At 39.5% G+C, this 22,048-nt stretch overlaps 2 protein-coding genes across 3 annotated transcripts in view; both read left to right on the top strand.

Moving 5' to 3' along the window:
* ccdc69 (coiled-coil domain containing 69) overlaps positions 1-22,048 on the top strand; it is a 44,456-nt gene that overhangs the window by 17,484 nt on the left and 4,924 nt on the right. Inside the window, exons 3-9 of one of the 2 annotated variants that reach the window (XR_010929451.1) lie at positions 140-318; positions 1,808-1,895; positions 2,448-2,521; positions 2,703-2,804; positions 2,962-3,081; positions 3,219-3,316; positions 4,257-9,062. Coding sequence is in view for 1 of the 2 variants with exons in the window: in XM_067598202.1 (XP_067454303.1) it covers positions 140-318; positions 1,808-1,895; positions 2,448-2,521; positions 2,703-2,804; positions 2,962-3,081; positions 3,219-3,316; positions 4,257-4,425 (830 nt within the window). In the remaining variant the exon portion in view is untranslated. Of the gene's footprint in view, positions 1-139; positions 319-1,807; positions 1,896-2,447; positions 2,522-2,702; positions 2,805-2,961; positions 3,082-3,218; positions 3,317-4,256; positions 9,777-22,048 lie in introns of those variants that run through there. The other variant, XM_067598202.1, reaches the window with a different exon arrangement.
* Positions 13,418-22,048, top strand: part of LOC137188624 (NLR family CARD domain-containing protein 3-like) — a 164,329-nt gene continuing 155,698 nt past the window's right edge. The window contains exons 1-10 of the mRNA XM_067598199.1: positions 13,418-13,646; positions 15,188-15,246; positions 15,914-16,015; positions 16,113-16,241; positions 17,626-17,704; positions 17,866-18,094; positions 18,220-20,023; positions 20,131-20,304; positions 20,647-20,820; positions 21,412-21,585. Coding sequence (XP_067454300.1) covers positions 15,927-16,015; positions 16,113-16,241; positions 17,626-17,704; positions 17,866-18,094; positions 18,220-20,023; positions 20,131-20,304; positions 20,647-20,820; positions 21,412-21,585 — 2,852 coding nt within the window. The 5' untranslated portion in view covers positions 13,418-13,646; positions 15,188-15,246; positions 15,914-15,926. The remainder of the gene's footprint in view (positions 13,647-15,187; positions 15,247-15,913; positions 16,016-16,112; positions 16,242-17,625; positions 17,705-17,865; positions 18,095-18,219; positions 20,024-20,130; positions 20,305-20,646; positions 20,821-21,411; positions 21,586-22,048) is intronic.

The following is a 22,048-nucleotide window of genomic DNA, read 5'->3' as shown; positions in this document are numbered from 1 at the left end:
AAAATAACTGGCAGCATTGATAGAGGCCTCTGACATCACTATGACATCATCAGGCTTATTTTCTCCTTCATTCTTCTATATTTTGCTTCGTCTTGTTGTTGAGTTGTTTTTTTTTTCCGTCTGCTTTCCGTGTCGGCAGGTAAACGTGCGTCCGGCTCACCAGACGTCTGTCTGGAGAAGCAGCTGGAGCGGTTCGAGTGGCAGCTGAGGACCTTAAAGGAAGTGCTGTCAGCCAATGGGAACCCAGAGAGGGCGGAGCTCCTGAAGGACCACGCCGACGAGGAGGTGTGCGCTCTCGTCCTGAGCATCCTCGATAAGGTGAGAAGAAGAAGAAGAAGAGCCGATTAAACTTCACGTTCATCACGTTGATCTTTAGAGCTGCGTGCCAGATAAGTTCTGGTTCTGGTTCTGGTTCTGGTTTGTGCCTCTAAAGATCCACTCAGACTGTATCAGTGTCTGTAGGTGAGGTGATTTTAATCCAGTCCGTCTCTGTATGAGGCTCATTTCATCACAACTTTTTATTTTAATGATCCTTTAATTTTATAATTGAGAGTAATTTGCAGGTATTTAATGGTTCATTTTAGGACATTTGACAGAGAATCTTGAGATGGAAACAGCAACATGTCGGTCCGTTAACATGACGACAGAAACAAATAAAACCATCAGGAGAGTAAAAACCCATGAAAGCTGATCAGATGTGCTGTTGTTCTCTTTCAGACACCCACATTTAGTCAAATAGTCTCTGTTAAAAGTCATGTGAATCAGCTGTTAGCAGTGTAAGATGATGTTCAGACAACTATCACTGAAGAAAACTTCAACATATGATGATTCTCAGGCAGGTTTCGAAGTGGATTTCTGGAGGTTTATTGGCGATCGTCATATAAAGATGGACGTAGCGAGGTGTGACGTCACCTGTTGGTTTCATTGGAGCCAGTTTGAAGCTCAGAGTTGCAGCATATGCAGATTACAACGGAGCAATGACTTCCAAACTGACCACCAGCACACTTGTTAGAGGACCTGAACGTAGAGATTGAGACCAGAATGACTCGTTGATAAAGTGATTTATTATTTCTACTTGAGGCTTTTTGAACAGGAGTCAGTTGGAGCATCTAGAGGCCGTCTGCTGCTTGCTTGCAGTGCACATCAGAGATAAAGATATCCTCCTGAAGTGTCGGTCACGCTGAATCTAAAAATACGTGTTTCATGTCTGTGGGTTCAGATCTGGCTGATACAAACTGCAGCTCATGCCTCATGAATCTTCCTCCTCACAGTTTGATGTGTGAACAACTTGAACCTGAACCCCGTCCAACATCTTTAGGATGAACTGGAGCGTCAGTGTGTGGGACCTCGCTGAGGCTGTCGGGTCTGAACGGGATTAAATCCCTGCACAGATTAACGCTCATGATGTTGAAACATCACATTCGGCTGTAATTTCATTGGCAGAAGTGAAAGTCTGCTTCATAATCAGAAACCAGAGAAGAAGTTATTCATAGACTGGGGGCAGCTGACCGGGCTCTCCGGGTCAGGTGACCACCTGAATCTGCAGCCAGGAGTTTGTCACTTTGAACTTGCTGCTTGTGTCCTCGCCGTGACCTCGCTGAGCGTTTAAACACACCTCAACCTACAGAGCGTCACCGCAGCCGCACCAATCAGAGAGCAGCTCTGCTTTATTTACATCCTCATATCTGAAGCATATTTTAATGTGCATCTTTCAGTTTGTTGCTTTTTTTTAATGTTTTGGTGTTATAATTACAGTTAGAGATGTTTTGTTGCTGCTGACAGTTAAATGTCATGATGTGATTTTCAGGTGAAAACGGAGACGACGGCTGATTTAAACATCCTGCACGAACAGAAGAGTAAAACTGCTACTGAGGAACATGAGAGACGCGCTGAAGGTGACGACAACAGCTTGAAAACACAGAAATGTGCAAAAGTCTTAGACACTAAAGTGAAGATGCTTTCAAAGATGATGCCATTAATAGTTTTTATTGATCAATTAAGCTGATCCAAAGTCGAGTAAACAGCAGAAACCTAAAGTAGATTAATATTTGCTGTGAGTGACTTAATAAATGCTTCTATCTGCTTACAGCTACATTATAGTGAGTTATAAACCATTACTGCTTATATTCTGATTATTAATGATAAATATGGGAACTTACAGTAAAGTGCTACCATCAACAAAATTATAATGAATAAATTACCAATAAACTAAAAGGAATACTTGACTTTTAGCTGTATTTGTATAATATACTATAAAATACAATTCAAAATACTGTTCAACTGTTCTATATTACAGCCTTTCATTTGATGTGTGTGTGTGTGGATCATCTTGGTATTTACAGTAGAACTGTGTATTCTACTGTGTATTCTACTGTTTGCACCACGTGTTACGGCTGTTTGCATGCGATTCTGTCAGAAACACACTGACTTTGACTTGTTTCCTGCAGAGCTGCAGAAAAAACACGAACAAGAGAAAACTCAGCTGACGGAAAAGTTTCAGGCTGCTGAAAACGTCCTGAAGGTAAATAACGAGCAAATCAAATAACTCAGTTTATTTACTTAAAGCAGAAGCTGCAAGTCGCTCACAAACTCTTCAGTCATGTTTAGCAGGATGTCGATCCTGTAGTTTCTTTTATTAGTTTTCTGCATCACAACAACAATCTTAACACATTGTTTCTTTGTCATTTCTGTTGTGATTGAAGGGTAAAGTTGAGGAGCTGTCAGCAGAGCTGCAGGTTTATAACGAGCTGAAGAGACGAGTAGAAGAATCAACGTTTAAGAAGGACCTGCAGAGAAATATTCAGGTGTGTTTGGGGTCAGGGGTCGGAGGTCACGGGGCGGGGGGTTGAGTTGTTTTATTTAATTGGAGATCTGTAACCAACCCGATGTTACATTTTCTGTTTCTGGATTCTTCAGTAAAGAGTTTAAAAAGTTCTCTGCGCTCTCACCTCTGACCTCTAGGCCCACGGCAGCCCAGGTGCATTCTGGGAGTCCGAGCAGGAGTCTCTGCTGTTCGTCATCGAGATGAAGAGCGAGCGCGTGCAGGAGCAGAGCAGGAAGCTGCAGCAGATGGACGCTCTGGTAGGTCGACTGAAGTCTTTATCAACTTTGTTTCTTCTTCTTTTTCTTAACGCTTTGATTTACCCGTCCCGAAAATTGTTGTTGTTATTTTACGTCTTCATCGTTCTTCACTTCTTCTTCGTGTCTCGTGATCTCAGGTGGAGAAGAATCTGTCTCTGGAGGACCAGATCATCCACATCCTGCAGCAGAACGAGGATCTGGGAGTCCGGATAGACAACTATCAGAGTCTCATTCAGTAAGTGTTTCAGTCTTCTCTTCTTCATAAAGCAGGAATGTGGCGCCACCTGCTGGATATTTCACCTGCTGAGACACCATGAATTTATTTATTTATTCTTTATTTTATATGATGGGATTTTGTTGTTGGCTTTGTCATACACATGCAGTTTATAGTAAACAAAGAGAGGAAAGACATTGAGAGCATCTGCAGATCTTAAAAAGTCTTAAAAAGCATTAAATTTACTCCTCAAAAGTCCTCAGAAGGTTAAATGATTAAGTATATTCCTAGAAATTATTGTTATATACAGCTGGGAAGTGCTGACAAAAATGTAATCTAAATGTTAATACATTCATGTACTTAATAAATAATTGTTGGCCTTATTGTTCCTACTGGTTTTCCATCATTCTTTAACTGGTTTGACCATGAAAACGGTGTTAAATTGCCTCTATGTGGTGTTAAAAAGGTCTTAAAAAGTATTAAATGTACTTTTGTGAACACGCATGAAGGCTCAGTAAGAATTAATTAAAATCACATAAACAGTTGAGCTCAGATCATTTTAAACTCTCCTTCACAGCTGAAAACTATTAATGCTCTTGACAGCTACTTTTCTGCTGAGGTAGCTACACGTTAAACTGTTAAAAGCTGCTGTTGAGATTTATCCAAAAAAAAAAAAACTGGTTCCAACAGCAGCAAATGTCTCAGGTCTTGAAGCTAAGATGTTTAGGAGAATTACCACAAAATAAATGAGCTGAACAGTTTGTTAAAAGCTTCATAAATTGAGCTTCTTGTCATCTGAAAGTATTTCTCAGGGAACGTTTGGTGGCCTCAAACTGACAGATCAACTTCAAAACAGAGACTTTTATTATTTAATTTTGACAAAAAAAAGTCTGTGAAAGAACCTGCTGCGGTGCCACAAAAGTCAGATGGACTTTAATCTGTCTTTATTTTTGTTTCTCAGGCAACTATCGAAGGAGCAGCAGGACCTGAAGGTGGCGCTGGAGAGGCAGGTAGCAGTAAACCAGAATCTTTCTCAGGAAAAAGAGCAGCTGATGTTCAAGCTGAGACACAGAGACTCGTGTCCGACCATCCACCTGACCGCCATGGTGCCGGAGATCGCGCCCAGATGACTCTGAGCATGAATCCGGTGTGTCACTCGCTGTAGGTAGAAACCAGACTGTGTTTGTGCACAGCGGCTGTTAATTATTCACATGATCTCATACAGTCGCCCGGTTCAGTCACCGGGCTTCAAACTACGTCTACAAACCACAGCAGGTGACGACTCTGCTGCTCTGGGATCAGATTAAAGGCTTTAACCTGGATGCCGTCGACACGAACAACCTGGTAATCGTTCTTATGCTAGTTGACCGGGTTAACCACTGAACAACTACATGATCCTGGATCCTCAAACCCACCGCAGTCTCTGAGGAAGCGTCTCAGACTCAGACTGTACTGAGCCGATCACACCGATCTGTCGTTTCTCTTCATCTGTGTTTTGTTTCTGATTCTTTTGTCAATGAAAGGCGTCCACAGAGAGCCCGAGTCAAGACTGATGTCACTTCCTGTCGAGCCTCCGATCCACTAGCTTCTGTAACTCAGTTCGATCTCATTCAGTTTCATTCACAAGTTCAATTTGGCTCCATTACAGCAGCTGCTATGACTGAATCACCAGAACTTGGTTTCATTCAGGGCTGCAACAAATAATAATTTCATTATCGATTAGTCTGTTGATTATTTTCTGGATTAATCGATTAGTTGTTTGGTCTATAAACTGAAAATGGTGAAAAATGTTGATCAGTGAAGTCCAAGATGACGTCCTCAAATGTCTTGTTTTGTCCACAACACAAAGATGTTCAGTTTACTGTCATTAGAGACTAAAGAAACCAGAAAATATTCACATTTAAGAAGCTGGAATCAGAGAATTTTTACTTTTTTTCCCTTTAAAAAATCAAAACGATTGATTGATTATCAAAATAATTGTCAATTAATTTAATAATTGGCAACTAATCGATTAATTGTTGCCGCTCTACTTTCGTCCACAAACATAAAACTCACCAGCGATCTCTTATCAAGTCTATTTTCCAGCTTTTTCACACGAGACGGGAGGAAAATATAAAGTTTCCCACGTTTACGACCTGCGAATGTTCGCGTCACCAGACGACTCAACGCGGTTGAATCATCACAGAGTTGGTTAAGAATACTGTGAACAAACAACATAACACTAACAACCGTTAAATTTGGGTTTAGTCGCCATGAACGAGACTTCAGCAGATGTGAGGCGGCCATGTTTGTTTGAGTTCAGTCACTTCTGAATTACGAAGCATTAAATCAGACATAAATCATATAAGAGCTTTCAGACTAACCTTTGGGAAGTAGGTGTGAACGATATTCACAATTCTGAATCTCGTTATTATGATAACTCCAATGTAGCGCTGAAACGATTGATTGATTAGTCCAACTACTTTGATAATCGCTTAATTGTTTCAGTAGTTCTTCAGTTCCAGCTTCTCACATGAGACCATTTGCTGTTTTTCGTTGCCATTTGTGACAGTACATTGAATATTTAAAGGTTTTGGACTGTTAGTCAGATAAAACAAGCTAATTTTAAGAAACTGTGAATTCTGTTTTTTCACAATTTTTCAACATTTAAACCATTATTTGAGAAAATAATTAAGATTAGTCGATATTGATGATAATCATTAGTTGCAGCTCTACTCAGAATGCGGAAAAACGCCAGACACTCGACGAGCCGAGTCGTTTAACCTGCAGTGTGTGCAGTGTGTGGGCTTATGGGAAATGCAGTTCATTAAAGGCTGCTTTAAACTGAAAAATTGAATAATTACCACATTTTCTTTTTTAAAAAAATTACCATCTTTATCTAAAACTTGGTGACGAACCTGACATACTGTTTTAAAGCTGGATTTTTAGTTATTTAAGTTACTATAAATGAGATTTTGCTTCTGGACGTTCTGGTTTCACTTCAGCTCTCTGTGCTGATGTGTCCATCTCTGACAGATTATTGTACGTTGGGACTGTATTAACAAGTTTTGTTTTGTCAAAGGAATTGTAAAAAAAAAAAAACAGGTGGACGGATCAGTGTGGCTAAAGCGCTTCATCACGCCACAAACTTTCGTGCTGAGGTTGTTTTTTCATCCTTGGAGACGTAGAACTGACAAGCTACTGTGGCTAGTTAAATGCTAGTTAGCTGGTAACGTAAAAGCAAGACTGAATACTTCTCTCTTTAACTGCTTCTCCACTGGTAATTGTTCTTTTGGTAGCAGGAAGTTGACCACATTAACCACTGAACAACTCAGGTACCCAGACTTCAAAAAACTAGCAGCTAGCTTCCTCTGTTTTGGACTTTCTGGCTCTCCGTTTATTCAGAGGTGAACACTGTGAAGACACGGCAGCAACACAGATGTCAGAGTTTGTTGAAGTTTGCCGACATTGAAAACTTGGACAAAATGAAAACTCAGTGCAGATTTACTTTGAATCCACTAATCATGTTGATTCTATTATACTTTGGTCTGAAAAATGTTGGTATGACCGAACCAAATAAGTGCCTGAGACTCGCATAAAGACTCTGACATGCTGATTATGTCACGCGTTGTGTTATTAGAAAAAAAATCAGCCTCTGTAGATGTTTTCTGTTCAAGCACATTACTGTTTTCCAAGCTTAGCAAACTGTACTTCTTGTGTGGTTTACCTAAAAACTAAAGACTCCATGTTTGTAGTTCATGTGGAAGAAGCCACATTTCAGTGTTTTTCCAGAGAAAATGTGTCGAGCTTCATGCCTGTTAAGCTACAATATGCAGTTTTCTGATGTTAGAACATCTTCACCTGGGTTATGAGATTAAGTGCCTTTGCTAAATGTCACATTAACAGTGTTTGAAAGGACGATACTGATCAAGTTTTCCCACAAATTTGACTTTCCAGAAATTTTCGAGTTTTGAGTAGCACTTGAGATTAACAAAGCTTCTGTTTTTCACTTCAGTTTAGGGTTAAATTGTTGTGGTACGTGATGGTAAAGGTGTGAAACGAAAGAAAGATCCTCTACAGGTATCACAGATTAATTTTTAGACTTTAGTGACCATTGGAGGTTTTTTTTAAGGACTCTAAGGAGTTCCTCTCAATAAAAAAAGACCTTAAATGATTAATAGAAACTCCTCTTGGCTTTCCCTTTGACTACAAACCAGAACCGTTGGTGTCTCTTGGTTGATTTTTGAGATCAAAATATTCAAAAATCTGTGTACCTGGACGTCCTGTTGGAAAATTCAAGTGTGTGAACCCTGTGGAACAAAGCTGGACTGAAACACTCCCCAACAAATCTAAACCTAAACAACGTAACCACCGATTTTTCTCATCCTGTTCGAACCTGATGCCAAATGTTTTGTCTTATTGTAGTCAGTTTGTGTATTTTCTTTTCACATTTTCATGTGTTCATACTGTTATGCCTTTTGTTTCTCACAACCTGTTGCTGAAGTCATCTGACACCAGCTATTACATACAGCTCTGTTCATTGCTGTTTCAAATGTATTCAGTGTTCAAAAGTGAAAAACAGTTCCTGACTGATCTTCATTTATTGGAGATTTTTAGAGGTTTTTATGAGCCCAAGAATCAAAACATTGTTTCAACTCATAATTTAGTTTTATCCAGTAAAATGCTACTGTTAACACATTAGCATGCAGCCTGTTAGCATTCAGTGCAAATTACAGCTTAAGTTCAGCTCAGCTGTATGTTTTGTCAAGTTTTTTGTTCCACTAGCTGGTAAGAATCTGAGAATTATGGTCTACATTTTTGTGTTTTGGAGTGGAATCAGTATTGAAGCCTCATGTGGGCGCTAACATGGCTGTAGACTTTTAGCGCCCGGTTACACCAGAAAGTGACACAAAGAAGTTCATTTATAGGTCCTTGCGAGCTGTTCTGACTGGCAAGCTAACCTGTAAAATGCTAGCTAGCTGGTGTAACAGAAAAACAACCAGACTGAATAACAGACTGATAATCGTACCCAGACTTAAAAACTAACCGCTACATGTTAGCTTGACAAAATAGCATGTGAAGAATGCAGTCTTGAGGTTTGCGGTCACCAGTTGAGGTTAATATATAATATATATCAGTTTTTGACTTGTAAATAGTCATCTCGCCAACATCCTTGCGGGGCTAGTAGACGAACTACTGTGATTGGAAAGCTAACCAGTAAAATGCTAGCTAGCAGGTATAACAGAAAAAAACTAGACTGAATACTTTTCTCCTTTTAACTGCTTCTCAACCTGTAATTGTTCTTTCAGTAGTGTGCAGTTGAACTTATTTACCACTGAACAACTCGGGTTCCCACTTAAAAGCTAATTGCTACATGCTAGCTAGCTGAAATAACATGCCAAGCATGCTGGTTAATGATTTGTGATTAGCGTTCCTGTCAACATCCAAATTATAATTACTCTGATTTTTCTGAAAGATCTGATCTTGGCACAACAATTATGGACGGCTAGCGTTAGCCAAAGTCTGTTCACGATAACTGACTGCAGACTTTGCTGCATCTTTTTGAGAAGCAGTCATTCTCCAGCAGAGCAGAGTTGTATAAAACTAGATGATAAAGCACAACTAATACGTTAGCTTCCTCCCTTTTGGACTCTTTGTTCCCCTAAAACTCAGCTCTGACAAGAAGTTCAAGTTCAACTTTATTTGTCATTTGTGCAGAATAACATGCGTCATGTATAATGAAATGTTTCAGATGAGGCTGGGGACAGTACTGCAAGCAAGATATAAGGTAAAACGAAAGACAAGAAAAACTACTACAAATAAGGAATTTACAGTAAATAGGAAAGTTTGCTTTTGGTCAACAATGAAAATTAAAGTTAAAATTTCATGAAAGTTTAGCTCCTAGTAGACTTTGCTCATCTCTGCAAGTTAATCCACTGATTGAGTTGAATTTAATAGACTTTTGTTCCAAATGTTTCTATTTGTTATGAATGCTGGTGTGACCGGGCTCTTAGTCTCATTATGTTCCACTAACTAACTTGAATATTTTAGGAACAGAACAACAATCACTGTAAACATTTTCCCTCTAAAAACCTTAATAAACTGTCAGTTTGGGATCTTTTATGACCTTTTAAAGATGTGAACAATATCACCATTTCCTCAGTTTTAGTATTTTTCTTCTGACCATGACAATGGATTTATGTGACATTTGTATTGCCAAAAAAGAAGAAGAAGAAAAAAAAAAACATTTGTCAGTGTTTTGACACCTTTCTCCTTATGCACTAGCACTTTGACCAGTATTTTACCAGGAGTTTGTATAAGAGAGATGCTTCCATGTTGTATAGTTTTGAATTTTCTCGGGTTCTTACATTTATTTTATCTTTTCTTGTTTTGTGGATTAAAGTCCAGCAGGTTGTTTCTCAGCGTGCCTTAGGTACACACTGATGCTTTCCTTTGTTTTTTGTTTTTGGCTTGACTAAATAAAAAGCTGCAACTAACTGTACCTCTCACTGTCAATGTATTCAGACTCATTACAGCAACACGACACAATCATTTTATTAATGTTTTTAATCTTTTCCATTTTATTTTTTATTTGTTTCATTATATAGGTTATATATATGTTTTATGTTATGTTGATTTAAGTTCAATTACGTTTAATTTTATTTCTTTTTAATTATTTCTTTGCTGCTGGATGTTTTGTTGGGTGCTGGGTGTTTCTGATGTCTCCACTCAAGGTCGTTGTTCTGGAGCTTTTGACTGTTTTGCACGGTCTTCACCAGCAGATGAAATTTGCTCAGTTGTCTCAGAACTTGAATGCTTTGTCCTTTTTAGTCTGAAAACGTGGTTTCAAATCTTAGATATCTTTAGATATTCGTGACTAAATGCTCGACTATCAAAGTTAAATTGTAGAAAAAAACTATTGTTCATAAATAATTTAACATTTAAAACATTGATCTGCTTCCTCAGGACTGTAGTTTGATTGAAAGTGTCAATATACACAAACAACCTCACAACTGTCAACAGATTTTGATTCAAATATTTCTGATTGATCCTGATTCCTGCTCAGAAACACAGTACATGACAAACACTTTTTCCAACCAAGTCCAGGAGAAATATTTTCTTATTTTTTGGGAGAAGTTTAGTCAAATTGTCACCAATCAAATCAAGAAAACTCATTGATCTGTATGAAGAGTGAGTCCTGCTGCAGTCAGGCTGTATAATAAACCTGCAGGACCACTAGAGAGCAGCAGAGGACTTTTTACTTGCAGCAGTTACTGCGATGCAACCTGTGACCTTTACACATACGGGGCTTTCTTCCTGCCTTTATTTATGAGAGTGATCTTTCAATTTGAGAGCATGATTCATCGATTTCATGTTCAGATTTTGTAATTCTTATCCTCAAACTCTGCCCTCACACTCAAACAGCTCCTGCTTGTGCTTGGATTAGTTCTGCTTCTGCTCAAACTGTATGTTTGCACTCTGAAATATTGTTGCTTGCACAGATTTCCTGCTGCAGCTTCAGTACAAAATCTGAACATGAAATCAATAAATCCTCTCAAATTGAAAGACCACATTCTTGAATAAAGGTAGGAAAAAAGCCTTGTATATACAAAGTATCTGCAGGCCAACAAATGTCTTTAAAGGCATTTAATTCAGTCTCCTCAAAAATAGTTCCTTAGAAGTTATTAGAAAGTGTTAAATTTCCTGTCCGAAGCTCTTGAATATCACCTGTTCCTGCTGTAGACGGTAACATTAGTTGTATGTTTCTGTCAGGAGACGTTTTACATCTATAAACTGAGACGCAACAGCTGATTGAGCTGCAGGAAGCTGTTCCGTTATTTTTTGTAGATTTTCAGTCCATCAGTTTTCTGACACTTCTCTGAGTCCAGGTCACATTAATTGATTAATTAATATTAATTGATATTATATTTTGAGCTGCAACTCACAATTATTTGTATTATCCATTAGTTTGCCAATAATGTTTTCTATTAATCATCTGTCCTATAAAACAGTGAAAAATGGTCGTCACAACATCCCAGAACACCATGTGATGTCATTGAATTTGTGATTTTGTCAAATTTTGTAAATTTACTAAAATTTAAGACCAAAAAGCAGCAAATTCTCACATGGAACCATCAAATCTTTGGAACTTTTCAGTTATCAAAATAGAAGATTTTCTTTCCATTGCAGTTCTAATTATATCACAAATAATTATTGATATACATGATATACAACTGGGAGGTGCTGACAAAAAATATGATATAAATATCAATAAATATAATGCACTAAAAACCTAAATCAATTTAAAGTAATTGGTTACGTTCATTTTATTAATAATATCATTAAAAATGATTGTTATAAACTGCTGGGCAGCACTGGAGAAATGTGACATAATATAAATATTTCTAGGTCATATTGTTCCTGCTGGTTTTCCATTTCATACTTTTGACTGAAACAGGTACTACATTGTTAAAAATTTCTTTAAAAGTCTTGAATTTTACTTTGTGAATGAGCATAAACTGTGTTATATTAAAGGACAGACTTCTACCATCGCTTACATTGGAAGCACATTTGAAGGATCTTTTAATATCCAGTATGAACAGGAGGAATGATTACAGCGAGGAAAACCTCTTTCACTGTTCATATGGACACCTGACTGCTGGTTTAATACACAAATATTGTGTATTAAACCAGAAATATTGTGAATCAGTCTTTTAATGATGATTTATGTTAGTCTGGAGCCATGCTGCTAAAGTGGCTCACAAAACTGCCACAAAAAAGTGAGAAGACAGAAAAAGAGAGAAAAATCGCCTCACTCTGATGAACCTCTCCTCTTCCTCCTCTTCTCGCAGTACTGTGCTGTCCTCATCTCTCCATCCACCATCTCATCCAGATTGAGTGTTTCATTGTCAGAGTTTTTTCTGTACAATAACATCACTCTACTTCCTCCATGAGGAGTCATATGTCAGGTAAACATTAAAAACATTAAACCTCTGCAGAAAACAAAGCTATTGTTGTCTCAGTGTTCAGTTTCTTATCAATGGAAGTACCAACGTACCTGCTGCTCTCTACTATTTCTACTTCCTGTCTTTTAATAACAGATTGTCTGGGAGGAACCAGAAGTCAACGACCACATCTGCTGAGGATCTGATACGAGATAAAATAATAATAATAATGTATAAAATATTAATAATATTATTTAAAATCTGACAGGTAAAGTGGGATAGAGTTTTAACAACTCACTGCAAAGAGTCAATGAATCACACATATTAAAAAAGGAATTGATTTGCCAAACTGAAGGTTAAATTGTAGAAGACAAGTGGTGCTGGATCGACTTATAAACTCTTCTGATTTGCTTCATTCAGCTGCTGTTTCTCAAATTCTCAGCTTGATCTGTTCCTGCAGATATTTAAATTTAATCCAGATAACACCCACCAGTAACTAGGTCAATGACTGAATAAGTGTTGCACTTGACTCGGGTGTCAGATTTTGTTTAAAAGATTGTGTGAAAAAACATAAAATAAACTCCACAGTTTGATTTCACTACCAATTGTCCCACTTTACCAGCAAAAGTCTCCCATTTGGCCTTCAATGAAAGAGCGGCAGATGGTGTTTACGCTGATAAAACTTGTTTTTAAAATAAACTTTGATTTCACTGCAGGTGTGTTAATGAGGACCTGTGTACATGAGGGGAAAAAAACTTCATCAATTGGCAAAACTGTCCCACTTTAACAGCAAAAACCTCCCACTTGACCTTCAACAAATGAACGTCAGATGGTGTTCATGCAGATTTAACCTTTTTAAAAAAAAAAAATCAAATCTATCATTCAGTGTGTAGGTGTGTTAATGACAACATTTTTAAAATAGCCAAAAACTGTCCCACTTTATCAGCTATTACTATAAATATACATGTATGAAATATAACTTTAACTAACTATAAGAGTATTACGCTTTCTTACAGGTATGATTAATTTACTAAACCTTCATCATCTGTCTCATGACTACGTTTGCTCATCATCATCACCTTCAACATTACATCCTCCTCCTCACCGTCATCCACTATTAACAAAATGGCTGTCTGAGGGGGGTTGCCTCTGCGCATGCTCAGCGCACCTCTGGCAGGGGGGCAGGGCAGGTATCTGGCTGCAGCCTGTTGAGTGACAGAGACACTCCCGGCTCGGCTCAGGAGACACCGACTGATCAGAGCCCTGCTGCCCCACCGCCGTCTGCTCGAACCCGGCTGCTGCGCGGAGGATCTGTGCTGCTCTCTGACCGGAGACTTTCAGGAGAGTTTTTGATTTTTTTTTTTAATCCTGCAGCTGCCGCACCGGAGCGAAGAGCGGCACAGACACAGACACCGCCCCGGACACAGGTGAGAGGAAACTTCGTCCGTCTCCAGGTGCAAGAAATCAGGATTTGCGACAGTCTTGAGTTTGTTTGTGTAAAACATTTTATTGATGCAAGGAATTGTGTGTTTCATTAATTTTATCTCAGAGAAGCGTAAGAAGGGTCGCCCCAATCAGTCACCTTTAAACTGGTGCATGTTTTAATAACCAGTACTCATCATAATGAGTGAGACTTTGTTTCACAGGTGGTATGGTTAGAGATTAACAGGTAATAAAAAGTCATAAAATAATATTCTCTGAAATCTCTCTCTCTCTCTGGTTTTTTCCATCTATTTTTCCTATTGAAGTTTAGTTTCTCTTTCTGTTCTCGTCGTGTTGCAACTTCTTTTCTCCTCCTGAGGGTATTTATTGTAACTTTATTCTGTTTGTATTGTGACAGTTTTCACTGTTTGACTCTTGAATGACTCTTTGTTCATCTTGTTAGTTTAGTTCCAGTAGAAACAGCAGAAATCTGTAGTTCAGAACTCTACTAACAGTCAACACAAATCAACACAGTGGAAGTTTTCCTCCATTTTAGTGTCTCTGTTCAAAGTGTCCAATAACAGCTGACAGTACTGAGTCAGTATTCATAGATCAATAACTTCCAACATTTGTCTTCTTTGTAGAGAAAAACAACAACCTGCTCTGTCTGTATTAGTGACAGCTTCAAGTTCAAATAACTTTATTTGTTATTTACAAGAAGAAGAAACACAGAGAACACATTTGGGTCACATGCTGAGTAAAGATAGAGTTACAGTCCATAAAAAGTACAAACAGAAGTAAAAACAGGTAAAAAAAAAAAAAATAAAAATCTTAATATACAATATACAGATTGTGTTTGGCAGTGATGGAGGAAGTGGTTAAATCGTGCCGGAGCTCAGAAACATCCGCTTTCAGACTGTGTCTCATGCTGATAGATGTGTTATGTAGCTCCTTTTCTCTGACTTTAATGAACAGCTGTGGCTGTCACACAGCAGCATCATCCATACCTGCGTCTCCAGACTGGGAGAGGGGCTGTGCACAATTTATGCATTTGAAAATGATCAATAGATTAATCAATAATGTGAACAATTGGTAGTTTCAGCTTTAGAGTGAATTTTGTGAACTAAGGAGGTGATGGCTGCAAACAGCAGCAGCACTAAGAAGACTGATCTATTGTTCAGATATTGATCCTATTGACGCTGGTATCAATACTCAGAAGAAGTATCAGTAGTATTGATAGTTTGGGGATTGATCTGCTGCCTTACTGGCTGCAGCTTTCTGATTCTTCCCGTTGACTGACCAATGACAACAAGCTACATCTTCTCTGTTCAGTAACAAACCACTATTGATCCATGTATTGATTAGTTTGAAGTGTGAAGAGATTCAGCTGATATGAACCAGAGAGATGCAGCCAATCAGAGGAGAAGCAGCTGATATTTAGGATGTTTCCAGCAGAAATGATGTAAAGGATGAATGATGAATGTTCAGTTGCTGATCAGTGGTTGGACTGATGCTTTCAGCTGTTCTCTTTGTGTTTCCTCTACAGATGAAGGTGGAAAGTCTCTGTGAGCTGATGTGGATGTGAATTCAGCAGCATCTGTCCAGGTAACATGATTGATTTTGGATTAGTGGATGAGCTGCCACTGCATGCTCTGACTGGATATAGTAGACTTGGAAAAAGAGGAACATTTCAAATGTTGAAGAGCTTTCCAAAGTCTGTCAAATAGAAGTGAAAAGTGATCTGATTCCCAAAGAAAGCCAAAGAAAAAGCAACATGAAGTGTTTCCCTCTAGTCTTCAAACCACCCAAAAGCTTCCTGCAAAAACATTTTCATTCTCTTCTCCTAAACCTCTGTAATATATAAACCTTTTACATTTTATTTTATTTGGTGTCTGTATCATAGTTAAACTGTGAAGAAAGTCAGACTGTCTGTTCAGGACTCGTATGACAGCTCTGAACTCGTCAGTTTCATTCGTACCTCAGAGAGAAGTCTCAGACAATTGGTGAAGCCACAAATTCTCTTAAATCACTTGCACGTGTCACTTAAGAACAAATCTGTTGGTTCTCTTGCATGAGGCTCATTGTGAGCACTGTGAAAGTGATTTGTTAGATATGACACTGCAGCTCAAAGTGCCAACAACATGGAAACTGTCAGATGAGTGTATTTAGTATTGAAGTGGATGAGCTGATTTCCTTCAGTCAGAGCTCTGTGTGTTTGTCATGTGACTGAGAGGAATGATTAGAAATAATGTGTTGTTCTGTTTGTGTGAAGGTGTTTCTCTGCTATGGATCAGTGTGAGGACAGAGAGGAGGGAGTCCCTCCCTCTAAAAGCTCTCTGTGTGGGGAACATGACAGCCAGACCAAAGCTCAGAGGTGAGATGAGGATCTCTAACTGTCCATCACTGTTCTTCACTCACATTACTCCACCATCATTATTCACACTCAAAGCTCTGTGTGTGTTCTGTTGAAGAAAAAAGAAGCAGCACAGACCAGACACTGCTGGACCTGGACCTAGACCCAGCTGTCTGTCCTTGAAGAGCAACTGGTCGAAGGAGGGTTTGTTTGATTTTAAAGAAGGACGTCCATCTGCTGATCAGATGTAAGCTGTAACTGACAGTAAACGTTGAGTTATGCTAGAAAAGAACTGGTTTGTATGACGTGTTGTCCGGCCATGTCAGTGAAAAGCAGGAAAAGGGAAGAGACGTGATAATCATTTAAATATGGAGATAACAGATCACATTTTCAGACAGTCTCTGCTGGAAGACATTCATGATGGTACATTCATGACATAACATATGATTTTATTTATATATTACAGACATAAAAAACATGTTAAAGTGTAAACACTTATTTCAAACATGGTCCCAAGATGTTAAAATACAAAACACAAGACATACAACATAAAACTAAATCACCACAAATTAAATAAATTAATAAACGCCCACATCAAAACACAAAATACAACAAAGACAAGCTGATTGCTAAAGTAAAAATGGAATGGCAGATTTCATTATAAAACTGTGACCATGCTCCATAAATAAGTCCTGACCTGACCTCTATAAGCTCCTCTCATTTTTAACAGCTGGATGTCATAACATGACAGCAGCTTAAAAACAGGAACTTCTGGCTACATTATTCACTGGAAGGACTTTATATGAACACACACTGGCCCTGGTGTTATAGCCATACTGAGTATGTTCCATTGTTATCTGTGAAGTATTGAGGAGCAAACCCATTGATAATGTTGAACATATGATGCAGCTTCTGTTGTTCTACTCTGAGCTGTACTGGCAGCAGTCCTACACTTCTGAATTCATCACCAACATGATTTAAATGCACAATATGTAATTTCTCAATCAAAACAATGACGGTGTGAAGTAGCGTGGAATCATGGGAGTTGTTGTCTTCATTGTTAGATTTTCAGTTTCAGAAATTTACAGTAATTGTAAAACACAACAGCCCCAATTCAGACATCAAAAAGGTTTGGAGGGAACAATTGATAAGCAACAATGATGAAGAAGACTCACACCTTAAAATGTTCCTGATTCAGGTTTGAAGTGTAATTAACTCAGAGAAGCTTTATTGATTTGTTTTCATTTTACATACTGGGAGCTAACCAGTTCAACTAGTCTGATAGAAGCAGACACTGAGCAGCTCCACTGGAGCAGCTGGAGGTTGTAGCTGCCTTGCTCCAGGGCACTTCAGCAGTGTACAGTGAGGGAGGGAGAGCTGTATGGAGGGTTGTTCAGAGCTGTTGGGACTAAACCAAACTGACTGATGACACAAAACACTGAGCTGAAAGCTACAAACAGACTGAGCTGTTGATTCTCAGTAGGATCAGCAGGACTAGTAAAGCTTTACCACTACAGGGAGTCATCTGATTCTCTGTTTACATCCAAATATCACTTGATGGACCTTTAGTTTGTGTTTGTCTCTGTGTGGACAGACATAATGTGAGCTCATTCTTCATGATTCCTCCACAGAGTGGACCAGGAGAGCTCAGAGGTTCCCAGTGGTCAGTCTGCCCAGCAGCATCAAACACACCTGGACTCCATATTTATGGTCTGTACATGTACAACAACTACTGTAACATCTATTCTGGTCACAATCATCTCTATGCTGCACTTTATAGACCAGTGGATTGTCAGTCTGTCCAACATGGATCTGATGTTTGCTTCATGATGTGAATTTGATTGTGTCATTGATATCGTATTCTGCTCCAGCTGCTGGAGGAGAACATCGTCACTTTTGTGAAGAATGAGCTGAAGAAGATGCATAAGGTTCTGAGTCCAGATTACACACAATGCTTAGCGAGTCAGATGGAGGATGAGGAGGTGTTGGATGGTGAGGAGGAAGAGCATAGGAGGAGCAGTAGAGAGGCATTTCTGAAGATCATACTGCACTTCCTGAGGAGAATGAAGCAGGAGGAGCTGGCTGACCGTCTGCAGAGCAGTAGGAGGATTTCTATAAAAATTTAAGATTCTGGATAAATGAGACATTTACTGATGTCTCAAGAGATGGAGGAAAATATGTTAATGAACTCTCTGATTGATTTTATCTGTTCTTTCTTATTTAAGGAACTCGTGCTGCAGAGTGTCGATATAAACTCAAGTCTAATCTGAAGAGGAGGTTCCAGTGTGTGTTTGAGGGGATTGCCAAAGCAGGAAATGCAACCCTTCTGAATCAAATCTACACAGAGCTCTATATCACAGAGGGAGGGACTGCAGAGGTCAATGATGAACATGAGGTCAGACAGATTGAAACAGCATCCAGGAAACCAGACAGACCAGAAACAACAATCAGACAAGAAGACATCTTTAAAGCCTCACCTGGAAGAGATGAACCAATCAGAACAGTGATGACAAAGGGAGTGGCTGGTATTGGGAAAACAGTCCTAACACAGAAGTTCACTCTGGACTGGGCTGAAGACAAAGCCAACCAGGACATACAGTTCACATTTCCATTCACTTTCAGAGAGCTGAATGTGCTGAAAGAGAAAAAGTACAGCTTGGTGGAACTTGTTCATTCTTTCTTCACTGAAACCAAAGAAGCAGGAATCTGCAGGTTTGAAGAGTTCCAAGTTGTGTTCATCTTTGATGGTCTGGATGAGTGTCGACTTCCTCTGGATTTCCACAACAATGAGATCCTGACTGATGTTACAGAGTCCACCTCAGTGGATGTGCTGCTGACAAACCTCATCAGGGGGAAACTGCTTCCTTCTGCTCGCCTTTGGATAACCACACGACCTGCAGCAGCCAATCAGATCCCTCCTGAGTGTGTTGGCATGGTGACAGAGGTCAGAGGATTCACTGACCCACAGAAGGATGAGTACTTCAGGAAGAGATTCATTGATGAGGAGCAGGCCAGCACAATCATCTCCCACATCAAGACATCACGAAGCCTCCACATCATGTGCCACATCCCAGTCTTCTGCTGGATCACTGCTACAGTTCTGGAGAATGTGTTGAAAAGCAGAAATGGAGGAGAGCTGCCCAAGACCCTGACTGAGATGTACATCCACTTCCTGGTGGTTCAGACCAAACTGAAGAAGGTCAAGTATGATGGAGGAGCCAAGACAGATCCACACTGGAGTCCAGAGAGCAGGAGGATGATTGAGTCTCTGGGAAAACTGGCTTTTAAACAGCTGCAGAAAGGCAACCTGATCTTCTATGAGTCAGACCTGAAAGAGTGTGGCATCAATATCAGAGCAGCCTCAGTGTGCTCAGGAGTGTTCACACAGATCTTTAAAGAGGAGAGAGGGCTGTACCAGGACAAGGTGTTCTGCTTCATCCATCTGAGCGTTCAGGAGTTTCTGGCTGCTCTTCATGTCCATCTGACATTTATCAAGTTTGGAGTCAATCTGCTGGCAGGAGAACAGAAAACATCCTGGTGGTCTAAAGTCTTTGAAGAAAAACCCAAACCAACAGGTCTCTACCAGAATGCTGTGGACAAGGCCTTACAGAGTTCAAATGGACACTTGGACTTGTTCCTCCGCTTCCTCTTGGGTCTCTCACTGCAGATCAATCAGACTCTCCTACAAGGCCTGCTGATACAGACAGGAGGTAGCTCACAGACCAATCAGGAAACAGTCAAGTACATCAAGAAGAAGATCAGTGAGAATCTGTCTGCAGAGAGAAGCATCAATCTGTTCCACTGTCTGAATGAACTGAATGATCGTTCTCTAGTGGAGGAGATCCAACAGTACCTGACTTCAGGAAGTCTCTCCACAGATAAATTGTCTCCAGCTCAGTGGTCAGCTCTGGTCTTCATCTTGCTGTCATCAGAAAAAGATCTGGATGTGTTTGACCTAAATAAATACTCTGCTTCAGAAGAGGCTCTTCTGAGGCTGCTGCCAGTGGTCAAAGCCTCCAACAAAGCTCTGTAAGAACACAGATAGTTGGGTTTATTAAAAAGATTTTGAAAGAGAGCTTTTAAATGGGGAGAAAAGTGAACAATTTATTAAATATTTTCTCACATTTATTCTCCAGAATGAGTGGCTGTAACCTTTCAGAGAGAAGCTGTGCAGCTCTGTCCTCAGCTCTCAGCTCTCAGTCCTGTAGTCTGAGAGAGCTTGACCTGAGTAACAACAACCTGCAGGATTCGGGACTGAAAATGCTGTCTGGTGGACTGGAGAGTCCACACTGTGCACTGGAAACTCTCAGGTCAGAACATGTTTGTCACTATACAGTTTAAATAGTCTTTCTCATGCCAGTATTTCAGAATCAGGATTTTAAATTTCACAGTGTAGAAAATCTTCATGTACTGTCCAACACAAATATATCAACTTTGACATAAATAAGCTCATCACTTTTTGATACCATGTGATTTATATCACTGTATTACTGTTTATTCTGGTTACTTGATTAACTGTCACATCTCCATCTGGTTTACAACAGAACACCAGAGACTGTAGCCAGTGCTTGGCAGAGATTACGTATCATCAAAGTTTAGATTTATTTCAACACAAATATTACATGTTGTCTTGTTCATTATTGTCTCTTCAGACTGAGTGACTGTAACATATCAGAGAGAAGCTGTGTAGCTCTGTCCTCAGTTCTCAGCTCCCAGTCCTCAAGTCTGAGACAGCTGGAACTGAGCAACAACAACCTACAGGATTCCGGGCTGAAACTGCTGTCTGATGGACTGGAGAGTCCACACTGCACACTGGAAACTCTCAGGTCAGGGTTCATCAACCTGTTCAACTGATCACCATTTAAACTGTGATTTATATGAGTAGATAAATTATTTTCATACCAGTTGTGTGTTTACTCTGTGAATAACTTTCTATTAACATATTTTCATTAGTTTTGCTCTGACAGTGCACCCCAGCTGTTATGTGGTTAACCACCATTTAATTCTTCTTGTGTTTCAAACAAGCTTTAAACTCTGGATTATTACTGAAACTGAGTGAAGTAGAGTCAGTGAGTGTGAGTGAAGGAGTCAGAAATGTTTCCTTACTGTTAGTTTTTACTTTTATTTCCACAAAATTCAGTCCTTATATGTCACATTCATTTGGGATTCCTGTTCTGTATGCAACTGTGAGCATCTGAGACTGAGTCATTTTCTTCTGTGACGTTTGATGGTTTGAGGTTTGATGTACATACAAATTGTAGTCAGAGTCTGTCTCCTGCACCTCTTCATTTAATCATCTCACTGTGGCTGATTCTTCTTTTACTATTCTTACTGATGACAGTAATAAACACACTACCTTCCAGTCCTGCAGTAATCTCAGATCATGTGATGTGTGTTGTTGTTTTGTGTGTCTACAGGCTGTCAGGATGTCTGATTACAGAGGAAGGCTGTGCTTCTCTGGCCTCAGCTCTGAGATCCAACCCCTACCATTTGAGAGAGCTGGACCTCAGCTGCAATCATCCAGGACACTCAGGAGAGAAGTTGCTGTCTGCTGGACTGGAGGATCCACACTGGAGACTGGACACTCTCAGGTATGGACAGACAGGTGGACACTCTCAGGTACAGATGTCGCTCATTTCCATTGACATACCGCAGTAATGCCGTGGCAGCAGCGAAGGGGGTGAAGTAATTTATCCAGGAGTGGCTGCAGTGCGCATCAGCAACCAACAGGTAGCACATATGAGCAATCCAGATGCAGTGTCTGTCTGTCTGGTTTGTTACACAGAAGTATCTGAAAAGTCAAATGCCTGAAAAGGCAAATCCAGCTGCCTCGCAAGGTAATCTCTCTGTAAGGTAGTCAATACAAAATGGCAACCCCTCTCGCCAAGCAGACGTGACAGGGGAACAAAGAAATGCTGAGAAACTGTTTGGGAATGTGTCACCGCATTCTGTTATATTTTCTTTACAGTATACTAACATGTTACACAGTCTTCATTTCATAATGGATATTTGTCTTATGATATAAACCAATATTTATAATTGACCGGACATCAG

Source organism: Thunnus thynnus, chromosome 9, assembly GCF_963924715.1.
Source record: "Thunnus thynnus chromosome 9, fThuThy2.1, whole genome shotgun sequence".
Taxonomy (NCBI): Eukaryota; Metazoa; Chordata; class Actinopteri; order Scombriformes; family Scombridae; genus Thunnus; species Thunnus thynnus.
This window is presented reverse-complemented; position numbering and strand designations above follow the sequence as displayed.